Genomic DNA, 20,054 nt, shown 5'->3' on the forward strand with positions numbered 1-20,054 from the left:
CTGATGTTGCCAGGACGCTTGTGTGGGAGTGGCTGTCTGTTGCTAAGAAAGGGCTCCCGGAAGTGGCCGCGTCCTTGTATTTTCCGGACCATATTTTCCTGGCTTGTTTGAAGCAGCGCGTCTGCTGCTTGATGAGCATTTGGTTTGGTGACTTGTCAACAGAAACATGGCTGCCTCTGCGTCCGTGAAAGCATACCGAAACGATAACGCTTCCACGGGCAGTCAAAAATGCACAGAAGAGCCCCCTGCACCGACGCGGGAGATTATCAAACCGTCTATCATGGAGCTCACCAAAGAAGTGCGGACCAATATCCTATGCACCGTAGAAGGATGTGGCAAGATTCTACCGAACACGCCAGCCCTTAACATGCATCTCGTGAAGTCCCACGGAGTAAAGGTAGCTAGCTTGTTAGCCTATTTGCAAGTTAACCAAAGGGGCTACTGACATATTTCAACACGTTGTCTTTCTATTTTTCAATTAATTATCCTTGTATCACTAACTAGTTACGCTAGGTAGTTAGAGACAGGCTTATTGGGAGAACGGCAAGTCATTGTGCACTGTTTGAGGCCAGTTCTTTGAAGTTGGCTAGCAACAACTGTATATTGCTGATAACGTTACTTTCTTACTATTGTGTTACATTGCTTTAAACAGTGTTTCAATCATCCTAGGCTAGGGTCATAGATAGCTGCATGAGACTGATTATCCGCGCTAATGTTAAGCTTTCTAGCTTTCTTGTACTGCCTTTACATGTCAACCATATACATATTATCTGTTAAAATCCACACGTTTAGATGCGCACAATAATAAGAATATTGTGGATATTCAGATTAATATAATAGTAAATTAAAAACGTTTACATGCTTTGCAAGAACGATTTAACTAATAATCCTGTTTTTATGGACACATCTGAAATCAGGCTACTAATGGGACTTTTGATAAATGCAGAAAATCGCCAATGAAAAATAAACGTTCTACCACATTGACCATGTTATATTTGAGAAGACGATCTGATTCTGCGTTAGGACATAATGTGTGTAAGTAAAAAGATGCATACTTTCAGTTTTCCGAACTCACGCAGGGAGGCTTGCGCTACCGGTGCTGGCACATACGCAGATCAAATACACCGCTGGAACGACGATTAAACTGTTTACATGCCATAATTCGAAGGTTGCTCCGAAAACCAGGTGTTTTAATCGGTTTATGTTTACTTCGATTATGACCTTACGCCGATTAAGATAAAGAGAGTAAGGTGTTTACATGACTAATGCCAAACTCAGTTTAATATCGAATTATTTCTGTGCATGTAAACATGCATGTCTCCATGCCCACATAGCCCAACTGTGTGTCATATTATTGAGTCATTTGGTTCTCAAGAAGTTTCTGGAAATTCAAGCAATTAAAATAACCCTCGGTGAATGAATGTTTAAATGGCTGAAGAAGTTTGGCTAAACCTGAGATGTGCAATGAAATCAGTCTGGTCATACAACCAACTGTCACACTGTCTTTAGGCTAAATATGAATACTAGTTATAGTAACGGAAAATATTGGAGACAATGGTCCTCCTCTTTAACTGAAATGTATGCAATGTCCTGGCCTGGTCTTGCTGCCCAGTGGGAGTCCTAGTGATTCCAGTTTCCCCCAAATGAATGCTGGGATCTAGCAGTCTTTTGGCTTTCTACAGACTGAGCTCGTTGAAAAAAAAAGGTGAATGTTTGAATTAGGTCAGAAAAGCACTTCATGCTCCTCATTCCCCCACATAAATGCTAACTAATTCAACTGGGTCTAATGCAGGAGAATGAGAGATGGAGGAGAAATTGCATGGTGCAACAGTTCATGAAGGAAACTGTCGATCTGAACAAAATAGTGCCAATTGAGCATAGTCGTAGATGTGGGGCTGACAGTAGAGGCAACGCTACCCTTGCTTTCGAGAACCCAGGGCATTATTCCTTATCACACAGGTTCTCCGCTATAGGCACCGTTTACCGCTGGGACCATGTGACTACAATCCCAACGCTCTGTTTTAACGTTTAGAAACGCCAATTATCGCTTGCGATACGGTCTTCGAAACATATGCAACTTATATTTCATTTCAAGGTGAAATAATCTTTCAATAAAATATATTTACTGTAGCAGGTTTGCACAGATCCATACGGCTGTGTGTGTCCAGCCACACACAACACATCCTCGCCAGTTACGCTTACACACAGGTGTTCGAGCAGGCTAGATGGCTAGTTAGCACAGGTGGTCGCCTCTGTCTTCCGTATAAAACCCCTGTAACATGGAGCTATGGCCGCGTGGGAACACTTAACTATTTAAAGATGTGTAGTAATTTAACCTTTCGTTTAAAAAAAACAACTATATTTAACCACTAACCACTAGGGTAGCCTAGTGGTTAGTGTTGGACTAGTAACCTGAAGGTTGCGAGTTCAAACCCCCGAGCTGACAAGGTACAAATCTGTCGTTCTGCCCCTGAACAGGCAGTTAACCCACTGTTCCTAGGCCGTCATTGAAAATAAGAATTTGTTCTTAACTGACTTGCCTGGTTAAATAAAGGTAAAATAAAAAATAAATATATCACTGATAATAAAGATGTGTTACTTATTACGTTTCCAAAATCGTATCGCAAGCAATGCGTGTTAACATTCAGAATTAGCGTCGGGGCTCATAACAGAACTCCCCCGGCCAGAAGATACCTTCATAAATAGACACTAAAGGTTGTTAATGGGCTAATGCTACTCAACCGGAGTCATCAGGCCAGGAAAGCACAGGCTGCTCACTGTTCCTCCGCTGTTACGTACTGGACAGGCATGTTCTGTTTTATTAATTGATGCAGAAAGAGATTTGGGTTATAACACTGTTGTCGCTGGACACTCACTGTGCCTTAGCCCGACTGAACTGCCATATCACATTTGACAATCAATTTAGTTTCACACACTTCTGAACATTACAACAGGTAATGGATGGTTCCGACCTAGAATATGTGGACATCTGTAAGTACCTAGGTGTCTGGCTAGACTGTAAACTCTCCTTCCAGACTCATATCAAACATCTCCAATCTAAAATCAAATCTAGAGTCGGCTTTCTATTCCGCAACAAAGCCTCCTTCACTCACGCCGCCAAACTTACCCTAGTAAAACTGACTATCCTACCGATCCTCGACTTTGGCGATGTCATCTACAAAATGGCTTCCAATACTCTACTCAGCAAACTGGATGCAGTTTATCACAGTGCCATCTGTTTTGTTACTAAAGCACCTTATACCACCCACCACTGCGACCTGTATGCTCTAGTCGGCTGGTCGTCGCTACATATTCGTCGCCAGACCCACTGGCTCCAGGTCATCTACAAGTCCATGCTAGGTAAAGCTTCACCTTTTCTCAGTTCACTGGTCACGATGGCAACAACCACCCGTAGCACGCGCTCCAGCAGGTGTATCTCACTGATCATCCATAAAGCCAACACCTCATTTGGCCACCTTTCCTTCCAGTTCTCTGCTGCCTGTGACAGGAACGAATTGCAAAAATCGCTGAAGTTGGAGACTTATCTCCCTCACCAACTTTAAACATCTGCTATCTGAGCAGCTAACTGATCGCTGCAGCTGTACATAGTCCATCGGTAAATAGCCCACCTAATTTACTTACCTTATCCCCATACTGTTTTTATTTATTTACTTTTCTGCTCTTTTGCAAACCAGTATCTCTACCTGCACATGACCATCTGATCATTTATCACTCCAGTGTTAATCTGCTAAATTGTAATTATTTGTCTACCTCCTCATGCCTTTTGCACACAATGTATATAGACTCTTTATTTTTTCTACTGTGTTATTGACTTGTTTATTGTTTACTCCATGTGTAACTCTGTGTTGTTTTCTGTTCACACTGCTATGCTTTATCTTGACCAGGTCGCAGTTGTAAATGAGAACTTGTTCTCAACTAGCCGACCTGGTTAAATAAAAGTGAAATATTTTTTTAAAATATATATTAGCCTACTGTACTAAGCAGGCTGTAGTGTAGACTAGTCACACTTCCTGTCAAACTTTGCATGTTAAACACCTTTGATGACCTGACTTCTTGAAGCAGCCTACTGACAGATTTTCAAATTGTATATCCTAGCTGCGATGCTGCTCAGCAGACCCTACCCAGGCTGTCTTGTAGCAGACAGAAACAAAGCTATCTCTGCCCTGCCTCCCTGTATCAAAGTCTGGCAATGCACTGTGCCTGGATAATCTTTAGCAGTATGGACTCCCGAGTGGCGTAACGGTGTAAGACACTGCATCTCAGTGCAAGAGGCATCACTGCAGTCCCTGGTTGGAACCCAGGCTGCATCACATCGGGTTGTGATTGGGAGCAGCGTCCGGGTTTGGCCGGGGTAGGCCATCATTGTCAATAAGAATTTGTTTTTAGTTGACTTGCCTAGTTAAATGAAGGTTAAATAAAAACCAATGACACAGTAAATGTAGCCTGCTAGGTGACCTTGGCCAGTGAAATAGTGCAATGCTAATAAGGATGGTTAGGATGTACACATGGGTCAATGCTGAAGTCTATCTGTGGCCTGTGAGTGTGTGCTGTACTCTTACATAAGCATCATGCTGCTGTTCATTGAGTTAATGTAATGTGCTGCTGACAGCTGCTTCGGCATGGCTATCTGGAGACTGCCAGGAGTGTGGAGTGATGTAACACACTGGAAAGCACAAACTCCATGTGCTGTTAAACTAATAACTTTCATCTGAACCTCTTTAAAGTCATAGATGTGGACCCTCCTTCTGGACCACCTTCGTCTGTGTATTTGACATTCATATGGTTTTCTACAAAGGATAATTGACGTGTCCATCGGCTGGATGTTTTCATTGTAATGGTACTCAAAGGCTAAAATCATCACTAACTAAGGTATAACTAATACCTAGGCCTTTAGCTCAGCGGTCTTGAGAGTTGTGCTGATGGCCTACCTTTCTACTTGTTGTTGGTTAGCCTACATTATTTCAGTGCTGATAGATGACACTAAATCTTAAGCCTATAATATCACAATCTAATCATTCATCCTCTCTCTCCATAGGACGGCCTTGTCAACCCCACCATCAGGAAGGACATGAAGGGCTCCCAGAAGCTCTACTGTTGTCCCATAGAGGGCTGTCCACGTGGCCCCAACAGACCCTTCTCCCAGTTTTCCCTGGTTAAGCAGGTACCACATCCTTACAGTCAGTCTAAGATCTGTATAATGCCAGAGATTGCCTGGCTGAAACCACCTGAGTCAGACTCATGCGGATTGTCTAATGAGTGAAAAGACTGAGACAGACATTTCCTCCTGGGTTTCCCCCTAATCACTTTCCACTCCTGCTTTGCATCTCCCCTGAGATGCTGATGGTGGATGGGAATTGTAAATGATTGGAAAGTGTGTCTAATAATTACGTCTCAATAGAGCGTCTTTTGAAGTATAACTAGGAAATTGGAATTAGTGAACAAGAAGGGAATAATACATTCTTCTATTGCTTTTTTCCAGTTTGTGTAACGAGTAACCTCCTCTCATAGCCCGATGTAGTGTTGAAGTTGGAAGTTTACATACACTTAGGTTGGAGTCATTAAAACTCGTTTTTCAACCACTCCACAAATGTCTTGTTATCAAACTATAGTTTTGACAAGTCCTTTAGGACATCTACCTTCTGCATGACACAAGTCATTTTTCCAACAATTGTTTTAAGACAGATTATTTCACTTATAATTTACTGTATCACAATTCCAATGGGTCAGAAGTTTACATACGCTAAGTTGACCGTGCCTTTAAACAGCTTGGAAAATTCCAGAAAACGATGGCTTTAGAAGCTTCTGATTTAGCTAATTGACATCATTTGAGTCAATTGGAGGTGCATCTGTGGATGTATTTGTAAGGCCTACCTTCAAACTCAGTGCCTCTTTGCTTGACATCATGTGAAAATCAAAATAAATCAGTCAAGACCTCAGAAAAAAAATTGTACACCTCCACAGGTCTGGTTCATCCTTGGGAGCAATTTCCAAACGCCTGAAGGTACCATGTTCATCTGTACAAACAATAGTACGCAAGTATAAACACCATGGGGCTACGCAGCCGTCATACTGCTCAGGAAGGAGACATATTCTGTCTCCTAGAGATGAATGTACTTTGGTGCGAAAAGTGCAAATCAATCCCAGAACAACAGCAAAGGACCTTGTGAAGATGCTGGAGGAAACCGGTACAAAAGTATCTATATCCACAGGAAAAAGAGTCCTATATCGACATAACCTGAGAGGCCGCTCGGCAAGGAAGAAGCCACTGCTCCAAAACCGCCATAAAAAAGCCAGACTACGGTTTGCACCTGCACATGGGGACAAAGGTCGTACTTTTTGGAGAAATGTTCTCTGGTCTGCTGAAACAAAAATAGAACTGTTTGGCCGTAATTACCATTGTTATGTTTGGAGGAAAAAGGGGGAGGCTTGCAAGCCGAAGAACACTATCCCAACCGGTAAGCACAGGGCGTGGCAGCATCATGTTGTGGGGTTGCTTTGCTGCAGGAGGGACTGGTGCACTTCACAAAATAGATGGCACCATGGGGCAGACATTTTTTGTGGGTATATTGAAGCAACATCTCAAGACGTCAATCAGGAAGTTAAAGCTTGGTCGCAAATGAGTCTTCCAAATGGACAATGACTCCAAAAATACTTCCAAAGTTGTGGCAAAATGGCTTAAGGACAACAAAGTCAAGGTATTGAAGTGACCATCACAAAGCCCTGACCTTAATCCCATAGAAAATTTGTGGGCAGAACTGAAAAAGCGTGTGCGAGCAAGGAGGACTACAAACCTGATTCAGTTACACCAGCTCTGTCAGGAGGAATGGACCAAAATTCACCCAACTTGTTGTGGGGAGCTTGTGGAAGGCTACCGTAAATGTTTGACCCAAGTTAAACAATTTAAAGCCAATGCTACCAAATACTAATTGAGTGTATGTAAACTTCTGACACACTGGGAATGTGATGAAAGAAATAAAAGCTGAAATAAATATTTCTCTCTCCTATTATTCTGACATTTCACATTCTTAAAATAAAGTGGTGATCCTAACTGACCTAAAACAGGGAATTTTTACTAGGATTAAATGTCAGGAATTGTGAAACTGAGTTTAAATGTATTTGGCTAAGGTGTATGTAAACTTCTGACTTAACTGTATATTCTGCTCTATCCAGCACTTTATGAAGATGCATGCAGAGAAGAAGCACAAGTGTTCCAAGTGCAACAACGGCTACAGCACAGAGTGGGACCTGAGGCGCCACATAGAGGACTGTGGGAGGACCTACCGCTGCACGTGTGGCTGCCCCTACGCCAGCAGAGCAGCGCTACTGTCACATATCTACAGGACCGGCCACGAGGTCCCCACAGAACACAGGTAGAATGTACAAAATATTAGAAACATCCGCTCCTTCCATGACATAGCTTTCACCTGGTCAGTCTATGACCCCTTATTGATGTCACTTGTTAAATCCACTTCAATCAATGTAGATGAAGGTGAGGAGACTGGTTAAATAAATATTTTTAAGCCTTGAGACAATTGAGACGTGTATGTGTGCCATTCAGAGGGCGGGGGGGTTATACAAATCAATATTACTAAGGTTTTGTTCACTCGGTGTATACTGGATATCATCCTGGAGGGCAGTGTTTCCATTAGCCGGTTATTGACGGGTTTTTGGCCGTTTTTAAAAATACACAAAAGGCATAAAATATAAGCATTGCCGGAGACATTGTCCAGCAAAAAACATCCTCCATAAATCACATTAGCTACGCATGGAGGTTGGTTCACGTTGTCTTTCAATGATCTCTCTACTTCATCTGTTTCTCTTCCTGCCTGGCTGTCTTGAGCTCATGCTCTCACTAGCAAATTAGCATTGTATCAACTGGAACAGGCCACAAAATGTTCACATGCCAGTCTGACACACAGCTGCATGCACGTGACTCAGGGGAGAATGATGATTTTATGCTACATGAATCTCCCTAAAATAGAATTTACAGTAATATCCACCCAGGAGAAATTTAGGATATTAAATAATCGTGCTTCCCTACTCTAATCTACTGCCTGTTTGTGTAGTTAACTCAAAAATGCTTGTCTAGCTACTGAACCAAGGTTGGAGGTACAGACAAGTGGACAAATAGACACTGAAACAAAGGATTTTGACAAGCCAGATGGACAGATCGAGACATGCATTGTGCAAGGAGCCAATGTTCACTTGGTAGGCTATCCTTCCTCCTTGCATATTGCAGTCACTTCCATGTGGTGTCATTGAATCGGCAGTGGATGCTCCTAAAAGCATTAGTCTACACATGACATTCAAATGGGTTTCTATTAAAAATGCTTGTATTTGGTTGGACATGCTGTTAGAGGGTTTTAAAGATGGTGTGGACACGTGGTGGCAGAGAAGTTCAACGTCTTCAAGTGTCATGCAGTTTATCCAGTAAACCATGTCATTATTCAATAACAGATCATGTTGGGACAAACGCCTGCATGCACAACGTGGCTTGAGAACAGACCTTGAATTTGACTGCACAACGATGCTGCCACTGCACCTTGCTTTTATTAGTGTTTGTCAAAGCTTTAGAACTACCTACTGCTGTGTTGTCTGCTTGACGTATTCTCTCCTCCGCCTGGTGTTTGCAGGTATCCACCTGTGAAAAAGCGGAAGATGGAGAGACAGATAAGTGGAGAGGAAAAAGTCAAGCCCAGTGAATTCATGTGTCAGATCATAAAAACAGACAGAGAACTCTCAGAGGACTCCCTCCCTTCAGACAGGGTCTGCCACAACAACCCCACTAAACACCTCCAGAAACTCCTCCTACCCAAGCCCAAAGTGGCTCTGGTGAATTTCCCTGTGATGCAGCTGGCCCATCTCCCTGTCCTCCTCCCCTCCACAGAGAACGGGGTTCTGAGGTCTGTGGTGCTGGCTGTGGACAGGCAGGGCTCCTTCAGCACCCTCCACCTCATGCCACAGTCCATGGTGCCTCACCTAGACCCTAAGACCCTGGGCTTCAGGGGCAGCATGCCTGCCTCCCGCTCCAGTCTGGGGCCTGTCAGCATGGGGGTGCAGGTAAGTCTGGAGTCATTGGGCTCTGGCGATGACCTAGGAGGGACCAGGGGGAGCAATGCCTCCACCAACATCCAGACAGACATCTCATACTTGTCCAGAATGCCTATGGGGGTCGGGGTGGGGACTGAGCTGTGCCCCGTTGGTGAGTCGTCGGTCTCCTCGTGTTCTCAGACGGATATTAGTGTGAGTGCTCAGGTCCTGCTGCCAGTCAGTGTAGAGACCCAGACGTTCCCCTCAAAGGCCAAAGCCACCACCACCATTGGGGCGCAGACAGATACCCACACCCTCAACCAGCTGCCCTGCCCCTATTCCTCCCCATCCCAGTCCCCCTACATTACCAAGCAGACCCAGACCAGACTCGCCCTGGCTGGGTCAGAAGAGAGTGCTCAAATGGACCAGGCCATCATGTGCTCAGACCTCTTCGACAGTTACTCCCTCAGTGTCTCAACACAGACGGCACTGACAGACGGAAGCTTCAAAACTCACGGTGTAGACGACCCCCTCTCCGGTGTCGGTAACGGTCTCTATGACGAAGACAAGTCAGCAGGAGCCATGTGTTTTGGCGTGCAGACAGACGATCTCCAGTCGGGCAGCGTGGCGGACAACCAAACCCAGACCACCTTGGCTCTGTTCAACGACTTGGAGAATATCTTGTCAGGTCACTCTCTGTCCGGTCACCAGACGCAGATGGATTCTTCAACAGGCTGTGGGTCAGGTCTGGGCTCTGTTCAGGAACAGCACACGGGCATCGACTTTGACTTTGAGGAATTCCTGAACGCGGCCCACATCCAGACCCAGACGGAGGAGAGCGAGCTGAGCGGTCTGGGGGCCGACACACCCCTGGAGGTCCTGGATATCCAAACCCAGACAGACTTCCTCCTCCTGGAGGGCCTGGGAAACAGTGAGGGGCCAGGCCGGAGCCAGGCTAGTGACCTGGAACTGGAGATGTTTGACACCCAGACCCAGACTGACCTCAATTTCCTGCTGAAAGCCGGAGGCCACATGCCCCTGGGCAACATTCTGCGACAGTCCAGCTTCTCCATGAGCACAGAGTCCTCTGACACTGAGACACAGACCGACCTCCGCCGACTGCTGACACCAACACTAAACTCCAACACCCTTCCCTCTATGTCCCAGGGTGACCAGGCCAGGCTCTTGAGCAGCACGGAGACTCAGACGGTGACGGACGCATCTTCTGAGGGCCTCGGAAACCTCTTCCTGACCAGCAACGAGACCCAGACAGTCATGGACGACTTCCTGTCAGCTGACATGGCCTGGAACATGGAGTCCCACTTCAGCTCGGTGGAAACGCAGACGTGTGAGGAGTTGTTTGCTCTTTCAGCACTCTGAGAAGCCCATCAGCTGCCCCCCCCACACACACACACACACACACAGGGCTACCACCTCAGCCCACACAATGTGTTTCTGGTTTCCGTCAAGGAGGTCCTGGGCTCCAACTCATCATCCTCTACAGTCTGTCCCTCTACTACTGGAAGTGAGCCGCCTTAAGAAGTCTTAGGACATTCTACAGGGAGGGTAGCATGTCTAGGATAACATGTCTGGGCATCCCCTTCATGCTAGCTCTAAAGCACTTTATTATCAGTTCATGGATATGATTTCCCATCCTTGTTTACATGTTTATTTGCACATCTTACTACTTAAATATATATTTTGTCTGAAAAGCCAGTTTAGTCCGTTTTCAAAGTTTGAACACTGTTTGCTGTAAGAGAGTATGTAATGCCTGTTGAGCCTTTCCTTAATCATACTGCTGTTGAATGACTTCCGGCAGTTTTGATGTGGCACAAACGTATTAGTGAAATTCTAAAATAGTTGCCGCACTCCCATTGTTGACATGTGATTGTGAAGTACAGTCTTGTAGAATTGCCCCATTGTTACAGGGCCACCCACCTATAAGCTGGGTCACCGCGTTAGGAGACTAGCCTGTCATGGTCTTTGACTTATTCATTAGCTGGCTGTAAGTGTATAGCAGCACAGTGTGCTGAAGTGATACAACACTGTAGAGAAACACTATGAGGATCTAGCTACTCACTAGTCACTGTGACATGGTGATTGTGTATGTCCACCACCACCATATACAGTGATACAACACTGTAGAGAAACACTATGAGGATCTAGCTACTCACTAGTCACTGTGACATGGTGATTGTGTATGTCCACCACCACCATATACAGTGATACAACACTGTAGAGAAACACTATGAGGATCTAGCTACTCACTAGTCACTGTGACATGGTGATTGTGTATGTCCACCACCACCATATACAGTGATACAACACTGTAGAGAAACACTATGAGGATCTAGCTACTCACTAGTCACTGTGACATGGTGATTGTGTATGTCCTCCACCACCATATACAGTGATACAACACTGTAGAGAAACACTATGAGGATCTAGCTACTCACTAGTCACTGTGACATGGTGATTGTGTATGTCCACCACCACCATATACAGTGATACAACACTGTAGAGAAACACTATGAGGATCTAGCTACTCACTAGTCACTGTGACATGGTGATTGTGTATGTCCACCACCACCATATACAGTGATACAACACTGTAGAGAAACACTATGAGGATCTAGCTACTCACTAGTCACTGTGACATGGTGATTGTGTATGTCCACCACCACCATATACAGTGATACAACACTGTAGAGAAACACTATGAGGATCTAGCTACTCACTAGTCACTGTGACATGGTGATTGTGTATGTCCACCACCACCATATACAGTGATACAACACTGTAGAGAAACACTATGAGGATCTAGCTACTCACTAGTCACTGTGACATGGTGATTGTGTATGTCCACCACCACCATATACAGTGCCTTAAAGTATTCACACCCCTTGATTTTTTCCCCACATGTTGTTGTGACAAAGTGGGATTAAGTGGAACAAAAAATGGAAAATAAAACGAATATGTCTTCATTAAATAAGTATTCAACCCCCTGAGTAAATACATGTTAGAATCACCTTTCAATTACAACTGTGAGTCTTTCTGGGTAAGTCTTTAAGAGCTTTCCACACCTGGATTGTGCAACATTTGCCCATGTCTTTTCAGAATTATTCAAACTCTGATGAATTGGTTGTTGATCATTGCTAGACGACCTTTTTGGGGTTTAAGATTTTCAAGTTGATTTAAGTCAAAACTGTAACTTGCACATTCGGGAACATTCACTGTCTTCTTGGTAAGAAACTCCAGTGTAGATTTGGCCTTGTGTTGTAGATTATTAATCCCACTGCTGAAAAATGAATTCATCTCCCAGTGTCTGGTGGAAAGCAGACTGGACCAGGTTTTCCTCTAGGATTTTGCCTGTGCTTAGCTCCATTACGTTTATTTTTTTATCCTGAAAAACTCCCCAGTCCTTAATGATTACAAGCATACCCATAACATGATGCAGCCACCACTATGCTTGAAAATATGAGTGGTACCCCAAACATAATACATTGTATACAGGGCAAAAGGTGTATTGCTTTGCCACATTTTTTGTATTGTGGAGTAAATACAATTGATCCATCCTCCATTTTCTCCTATCACAGCCATTAAACTATTAACTGGTTTAAAAGTCACCATCGACCTCATGGTCAATGGTGTGCGGTTTCCTTCCTCTCCTGCAACTGAGTTAGGAATACACCATCCAAAGTGTAATTAATAACCTCACCCCATGCACAAAGGGATATTCAATGTCTGATTTCTTTATTTTTATCCGTCTACCAATAGATATCTTTCTTTGCGAGGCATTGGAAAACCTCCCTGGTTTTTGTGGTTGAATCTGTGTTTGAAATTCACTGCTTGGCTGAGGGACCTTTCCGATAATTGTGTGTGTGAAGGGTACAGAGATTAGATATTTCTTAAATTACTATGTTAAACACTTATTGTATACAGTTTGAGTCCATGCAACTTGTTATGCACATTTTTACTCCTGAATTTATTTAGGCCTACTGTAACAAAGGTGTTGAATACTTACTGACACCAGACATTTCATCTTTTCATTTAGTTTGTACAATTTCCTAAAACATAATTCCACTTTGACATTATGGGGTATTGTGATAAGGCCAGTGACAAAACAAATCTTAATTTAATCAAGTTTAAATTCAGGCTGTAACACAATTTTGGGTGTGGAAAAGGCAATGGGTGTGAATACTTTCTGAAGGTACTGTATAACAACCCCACTAAACGTTACTGAACATAAACTATCAACATTTTCTTGAACTACACTCTAAAGTCTATCGTATTAGTCAAAGCTAGCTGTTGGTATGATTACAATATTTTACCTCATTTGCACATGCATCCCATTCAAATTTCAAGAAACAGACATTTGTTGAGACAGTTTTATTGAATGTGAACTTCACAAAAAAGCTCCAAGTTTAGAGTATTTCTCCATGTTGGATTTTGATCTGTTGGTGCCTTAAGACAAGTATTTTTCATGGTGCATTTTATGTTTCCGTTGGTCAGTGATGCTCTAAGCAGCTTTACGAGGTAGGAAGAAGTTCAGGATCAAAATGGATTTAACATTTACATTATATTTATTTGTGGAGGGTGTCTTGGAAGAATACTTCAAATACATGAGTGTCTTTAATTTGCATGTTGAATATGTTTGAATGCCTTCTATGAGTTGTATTTGGAAAAAGCTGTTTTGTGTTACACATCCAGGTTATAAGAATGCAATGCAGTATTTGTTTCCAAGGCAGCATTCGCCCTACAGTGGTACACTATCAATATGTGGAGAAGTGGACCCAGAAACGGCAGAATGTAGCCTACATGACACTGTGCCCATACTACACAACATGGCTTAGTTTTTGCACTGCATCTTAAAGTAATCGAAACAGGACTGTCTCATTCCAGTTTATATAACAGACTTTCATACTCAACCACATTTCATAACAATGTATTGTGCTGTACTGAAAACACTACTTCTGTTTAATTTATCGTTCTTGCGCTTAGGGGAGAAACTGCCTTGCTTAAAAAAACATGTAAATTAGACTACATGGCAGGGTTGAAGTCAATTCTATTTGTATTCCAGGCAATTGAGAAAGTAAAGTAAACCAAATACCAATTCTGAATTTTCCTCATTTTGAAAAGAACTGGAATTTCTATGTACTTCCTGAATTAAATGGAATTGATCCTAACCGTGCTACATGGGGATGTCAACTTCAGCGCTTTGGTTTTTCTCAGTAGGGAGTGCATGCAGTCTTTGGTGCCAATATAATTTATTTCAGTTGCATTTCTGTTTGCAGCCTCATCTGTTGTATTTCAGTTGCCTGAATGTGTAGAGGGTCGATGAAGGTTGCCTCTCGCTGTTTATTTTGTTGGTGCTATTCAGCAGACGCTCATAATAAACTCTTCGTAAAGGGTTTATTGTTTGAGTTGATGTATTAGCTGGTTGTTTGTACTAGCTTAGTTCCAGTACACTTCAAATCAAAGGACAGTAATGCAGAGCTGTATAAAGCCAAGTCAAATATTTTGTTACTGGTTAAAGCACACACTACTTTTGATTTACAACACCATACTCAATATTGTACACACTCAATGTGCTCTTTTTCAGTAAATGTCAGTCACAGTTTTCACCTGGGTTGTGTGGCAGTACAAGTTAGTTTGCTATGTACATGTATTATGCTCAGTCTGTTTGAATACAATATTGTAATTGTGTAAGACATTTGGAACATGATACTAATCCCTCCGCCCACACACCTATGCTGTCACAGCCCCTCAGAATTACATTTACATTTACATTTAAGTCATTTAGCAGACGCTCTTATCCAGAGCGACTTACAATTACAGTGTGGTTCACTTCTAGCATGTAATTCAATAGGCTACCAATGACATCTTCACATGGGTTGGAACACTAGAATCACTGACTGCTCATTCCATTAGAGTGCACTAGCATGCTTTTGCAATGGCTCATATCATGTTTTGTCTTGATGAGGAGTTCTGACATAAGAATGTCTGCAGTTTAACATTCAGGAATCCAAGAAACCGACCCAGACCTCAGCATTGTAGAGTAGGTAGCATAGTTGCTGAGTAACTAAAAGCTCAAGTGTGAGCACCACAATAAAAGCACATGCAAAATGTAGGACTGAAATCACACATGCATCACTCCATTTAAAATTATTCACTCATGTCCAGGTGCGTGGAGGGTTCATAACTAAGGAAGGCTGAGGTGGTATAGCCTATAAATCACATAGAACTAACAAATCTGTAAACTCATATGTTAATTCCATGTAGTTTAATATGACCAAGTTGAATTAGTCACAGCTTCTTTTTTTTATACAGTCATCAATATCATACAAAAAAATATGAAGAAATTCCACAAAGTTTCTTTTTAATCACAAACCCACAGAGGCTGAGCTTTTGGGTTGGGAGAGAGTATGGAGTGCAAAGTAACAGTCTCTGTTCAGAGTAGTCTCTGTGCAGAGGCTGGGATGGGCACCCTGGTTCCAAACAGAATGGGCAGCTGGGGCTCTGCACGCTTTAGGATCTTGGTCTTCAGTCCAAAGTAGAGTCTATGAGCACTGCTGGTCCGGGGATCCTGTCTGAGGTGTCTGTCCAGGGGGTAGGTGGTGTGGGGTAGAGGATCTGACAGTGTGCTGAGGGGCATGTCACATCTCTTGGGGACAGGGATGCTGAATGCAGACAACAGGTGGCGACTCTGCTGGCTCTCCACACCTCCTCCGCTCTCCCAGGCAGGCGTGACACCGTCTGACCCAGCCTCTGCGGTCTCCCCGTCTGAGGCGCTGCGTCCCGGTCCAGCCTCCCCCCTCCGGAGCTGGCTGGTGACCTTAGGGTGTCTGGGCTGGGAGGCCTTCACGGGCGGTAGGACGGCGAAGCTGTTGATGATCAGCGTCATGGGACACTCTGAGGCTGAGTGGTGGTGACCCTGCGAGGGGGCCGAGCCCAGCAGTGAGTCACTGATCTCACACACCCCAGCCTTGTCCTCCATCATCTTGTCTCGGAGTGTCAGTTGCTGTGTGGCTTTCTGAAGGTCCCTGAAGGACTCTGGTGGGGACTCCTCTGAAGAGATGCTAGAGGTGTGACTGTAGGGTCTGTTCAGGAAGTCTCCCAGGGTTGTGGGGGAGCTTTTCGCCCATGGGTCCAGGTTGGAGTCCCAGAAGGACTCAGGGGAGTGGGTTAAACTGGATTCAGAGTCAGGGGGGTCAGAGAGCTTCACAAGGTCCACACACAGGTGGCAGTGGTGGTCTGTGTCTCCAGTCTTGACCCTCTTTCCTCTCCTCTGGGTCTGAACCAGGCAGCCAAGTGGAGAAGTTCTACCCCAGCCCCGAATCTGTCTCAGCATTAAGGGAAACATAATTACATTTTAACCAGTGTTTTGCAATTTAGAGAAAATTAGGTTTCACCTTTTAAGATGATTTCTGAGATTGAATGTAGTTATAAACAGTGAATAAACATACTAACACTGTTTCACTTTGTCTTAACTCGCATGAAATTGAAGTGTATATCTGGTGCCTACGCAATAATGTGACACTGGCTGAATATCATTCACAATCTAGCCAAAAATAAAAGAGTAACCGCAGTGTATTACTCACTGCTTCCTCCCATCCGGAGAGACAGAGAAACTCAAATGGCTCCTGCTCTTTGGATGAGGTATCATCGCTGATATCCAAAAGGGCATCGACATGGCCCCTGTTGGGTATTTGGCAGCTCTGGTCCCATCCTGGGCACTCGACTGCCACACTTCTCTCTTCAGCCACTTCTACAGGTGCCTGATCCCATTCCTTGAATTTGTCCATTCTAAGATGAGCCTTTCGGGGTGAAATCTGTTGAGAGTGAAAAAACATCCCTAATTCGGCACTCATCTTGTAGGCTCGTTGGTAAGAGTGGATATATATACACAAACAGCAAGAAACCTATAATGAATTGTAAGCGTTGCAAAACTATTTGTAGGATATCTGAAAACGTGTAACCTTTGACGTGTTAACTCAGCGTTAACAAACTTATTAACCCTGTTTACAAAATCTGTCCATTAAATGGATTCATAAACCTTATTCCTAGCTAGCAAGAGAACCCCACATTTCTCCCTATCTACTAACGTTAACGTTAGGTAAACACTGGCAACTTGAGTATGAAGCTTGTTCTAACGTTAGCTGAAGCCAGAAGAAAGGCTGTTGACGAGACAACTTACCATTGAAGTGGGTCGAGTTCGACATTTTCCTCAGCAATACCATACAAGCATTTGCTCCCGGGGGTTTGACATTCAACTTAATAGGCAGTAACATAGAATAGTCATCAAATATTTATTACAGTTTGGCAGGTATCAGGAGACGAACCCAAACAAATTCAAAGATGTGCTTTGCCCACGAAGTGTTTGGAGCAGAGATAGAACGCCGTTGCCATGACAACTCCCCTACAACAGGGCGCTCAGAAATGACGTAGGGGAAACGAAGAGAGAAATAGGAGGGGGCGACAGAAAACAAATTGCAGTTGACAGGTTGTTGCTAATTTCCATGTTAACTAAGAAAATTTAACAATTTCTAGACCTGGATTTGCTGCTTGTCACTATTCGTGAATTACAGCATGGTGTCCACTATGTTGCTGACTATTTCATTCAATATCTATAATTAAGACTAACCCTAACATTTCTGTAATCTATAGTAAAATGTTATATACAATATAATCTAAAATAGCCCATTATAACAGTATTATAATATGCATAATATAACGTAAGGCTTTAAATAGAGGGCATGGGCCTATGTTAATTTGATTCAGATGTAAATTATTTACAGGTATCTAGAATATACTCTCAAAGCTAGAGTCCTTGTTGAAACAATAACAAAGTGGCCACACAACTCTGTTTTTGTTATTTTTAAAAACTGAGAAAGGAAGTTGTGTGTTTTATCTAATGGCCGAAATTAGATTGCCTAGCTGCCCATCCACATCGCTCCGGGCAAACGCAACGCCCACTAACGTTTCTTCTCCGGGAAGCATTCGATATAGCAGCGGAATTAAATTCAGGATGAGTCGTCAGGCAAGAAATGAGACGTGCTATTCGGCACGTCGTTGTCCAGCCAGGCACAAACCTTATGACTGTAATGTCATGCCTCTCACTGGGTCCCCCTAGCTCTGTGTAGTTTTATGTGCACCTTGACTGTTTTGTGTGTTGTATTGTTGTCTCTACCTTCTTGACATTTGTGCTGTTGACTGTGCCAAATAATGATTGTACCATGTTTTGTGCTGCTACCATGTTGTGTTGCTACCATGGTGTGTTCTCATGTGTTTCTGCCTTGCTATGTTGTTGTCTTATATTGTATTTATTTTATTTTTTTAATCCCGGGCCCCGTCCCCGCAGGAGGCCTTTTGGTATAGGCCGTCATTGTAAATAAGAATTTGTTCTTAAATGTCTTGCCTAGTTAAATAAATGGTAAATAAATAAAAAGCTCAGCCACACACACACCTTGACTGGAGCATGCTGCTGGAAACGTGCACAAATAAGAGAATCCCCAATTTCATATTCTTTCATAATGAACGAATGTGTATGCCTGTGAATGAAATCTAAAATTACGTTAGGTAGGCATGTTTGGTATTTGTGGTGCGTTGTTCTAGCTGCACTTGCAGAAGCTTGGCTTATTGGTTCAGAAATGCGCAGTGTCATAGTCTGACGTGGTACTACGGCGCCTATCCATGTGTTTATCTCTGACACCTAACGGCGTGTTACTTTCTTGGTTCCCCTGATCACGACCACTGCGACTGCAGACCAGCGACTCTCCCGCTTTATGGAAACCGATGCTGTGCGCTCTGTCGTGGTCATGCTACCTCCCAAGAACTGCCTCCCGAGGAACTACAGCTGCATAGCTGGGTTGTTCGGGAGCTTGACAGCAGACCCGAGATTAGAAGACGAAGAGGGGATGGAGCTGAACGGAGCAAGCGAGCCCATCGAGATGCACCATGTGGTGGATGAGAGACCAAGAGGACGTGAATCCTTCCTCAAACCCCCGCAGAGTCCGAACCTGCGCCGCAGGTGCAAGTCTCTGCCGACCCCCATAGAGAGAGCGAAGCTTGAGATCTCCCGCAGCCGGAGTCCCTGCAGCCAGAAAAAGGTCCGTTTCGCCGACTCTCTGGGTCTGGAGCTCACCTCTGTGAAGCACTTTAATGACACAGACATGCCCGATGTGCCGGAGCGCATAATGGCGAGATTCGACAGGGGTCCCCTCCATCTGAACCCATTTGACAAGTTCCCCAGGGCACCGACCACCCAGTCAAGTTTTATGGAGCTGCAATTCAAGAACCCCGGGACCCTACCAGGCTTTACTGAGAAAGTGAAAGAAGTTAAAGTGTTGTTGGAGTGTGCTGAAGCCGACGAGTTCAGTCTGTCGGGCGTCGTGCGGGTTTTGAACATGGCGTTCGAGAAAAGTGTCTATTTGAGGTTCTCAATCAACAACTGGATAACCTTCATGGACAGTCTGACATCTTATGTCCCCGAATCAAGCGACGGTGTGACAGACCAATTCTCCTTTAAGATAATCACACCAACGACGTTTCTGGAGAGCGGAGGCACATTCCAGTTTGCCATTAGATACTGCGTTGGTGGAGATGAGTATTGGGACAATAATAACGGTTTCAACTACAAAGTGCGACGCCACAGGTTTAAGATTTCCCCACCCCGTGAGTGGGAGGATGGCTGGATTCACTTCATCTAACATGCATGCGCCCTTGGCGTTCTCACCGGTGCACTGTGTGTAAAGCACGCAATCTCTCCACGGGCACCGCTTTACCATAATGAAGAATAGGGCTACCATAGGCTATAGCCTCTACACATTGTGTTAATGATCCAACCGCCGTGTCCAGCTGTACACTCAGTCATTTTTTACATTGTTTGGGTTATGATTTTTTTCACCACCGTCACATTGGTTTTGTTTCATGTCATTATGTTTGACAGATTTGACAGGATTGGAAGACAAGCCCTTCATTAGGTGTCCGCGGTGGGAGGTAAA

The 20,054-nt window shown here is 43.9% G+C and overlaps 3 protein-coding genes across 4 annotated transcripts; 2 read left to right on the plus strand and 1 right to left on the minus strand.

Annotated features, from left to right (window-relative positions):
• Positions 1-83: 83 nt before the first annotated feature.
• Positions 84-14,671, plus strand: LOC124033680 (ATM interactor-like). Its single transcript, XM_046345858.1, has 4 exons — positions 84-397; positions 5,057-5,182; positions 7,192-7,391; positions 8,655-14,671. The coding sequence occupies exons 1-4, from the start codon at positions 167-169 to the stop codon at positions 10,429-10,431; spliced, it is 2,334 nt and encodes a 777-aa protein (XP_046201814.1). The 5' UTR covers positions 84-166; the 3' UTR covers positions 10,432-14,671.
• si:ch73-103b9.2 (uncharacterized protein LOC100150067 homolog) lies at positions 13,419-18,341 on the minus strand. Of its 2 annotated transcripts, XM_046345861.1 has the most exons (3): positions 17,249-18,341; positions 16,653-16,883; positions 13,419-16,390 (listed from the first exon to the last, which is right to left on the minus strand). In XM_046345861.1, exons 1-3 carry the CDS (start codon positions 17,249-17,251, stop codon positions 15,503-15,505), a joined length of 1,122 nt encoding a protein of 373 aa, XP_046201817.1. In that variant the 5' UTR covers positions 17,252-18,341; the 3' UTR covers positions 13,419-15,502. The 2 variants fall into 2 exon arrangements, with proteins under 2 accessions (XP_046201817.1, XP_046201816.1); XM_046345860.1 differs by having other exon boundaries at positions 16,653-18,341.
• A 495-nt stretch (positions 18,342-18,836) lies between these two features.
• On the plus strand, positions 18,837-19,760 carry LOC124033476 (protein phosphatase 1 regulatory subunit 3E-like). Its single transcript, XM_046345501.1, has one exon. It carries the CDS (start codon positions 18,837-18,839, stop codon positions 19,758-19,760), a length of 924 nt encoding a protein of 307 aa, XP_046201457.1.
• The last annotated feature ends 294 nt before the right edge of the window (positions 19,761-20,054 follow it).

Source organism: Oncorhynchus gorbuscha, linkage group LG04 (genome assembly GCF_021184085.1).
Source record: "Oncorhynchus gorbuscha isolate QuinsamMale2020 ecotype Even-year linkage group LG04, OgorEven_v1.0, whole genome shotgun sequence".
In the NCBI taxonomy this organism is placed as follows: Eukaryota; Metazoa; Chordata; class Actinopteri; order Salmoniformes; family Salmonidae; genus Oncorhynchus; species Oncorhynchus gorbuscha.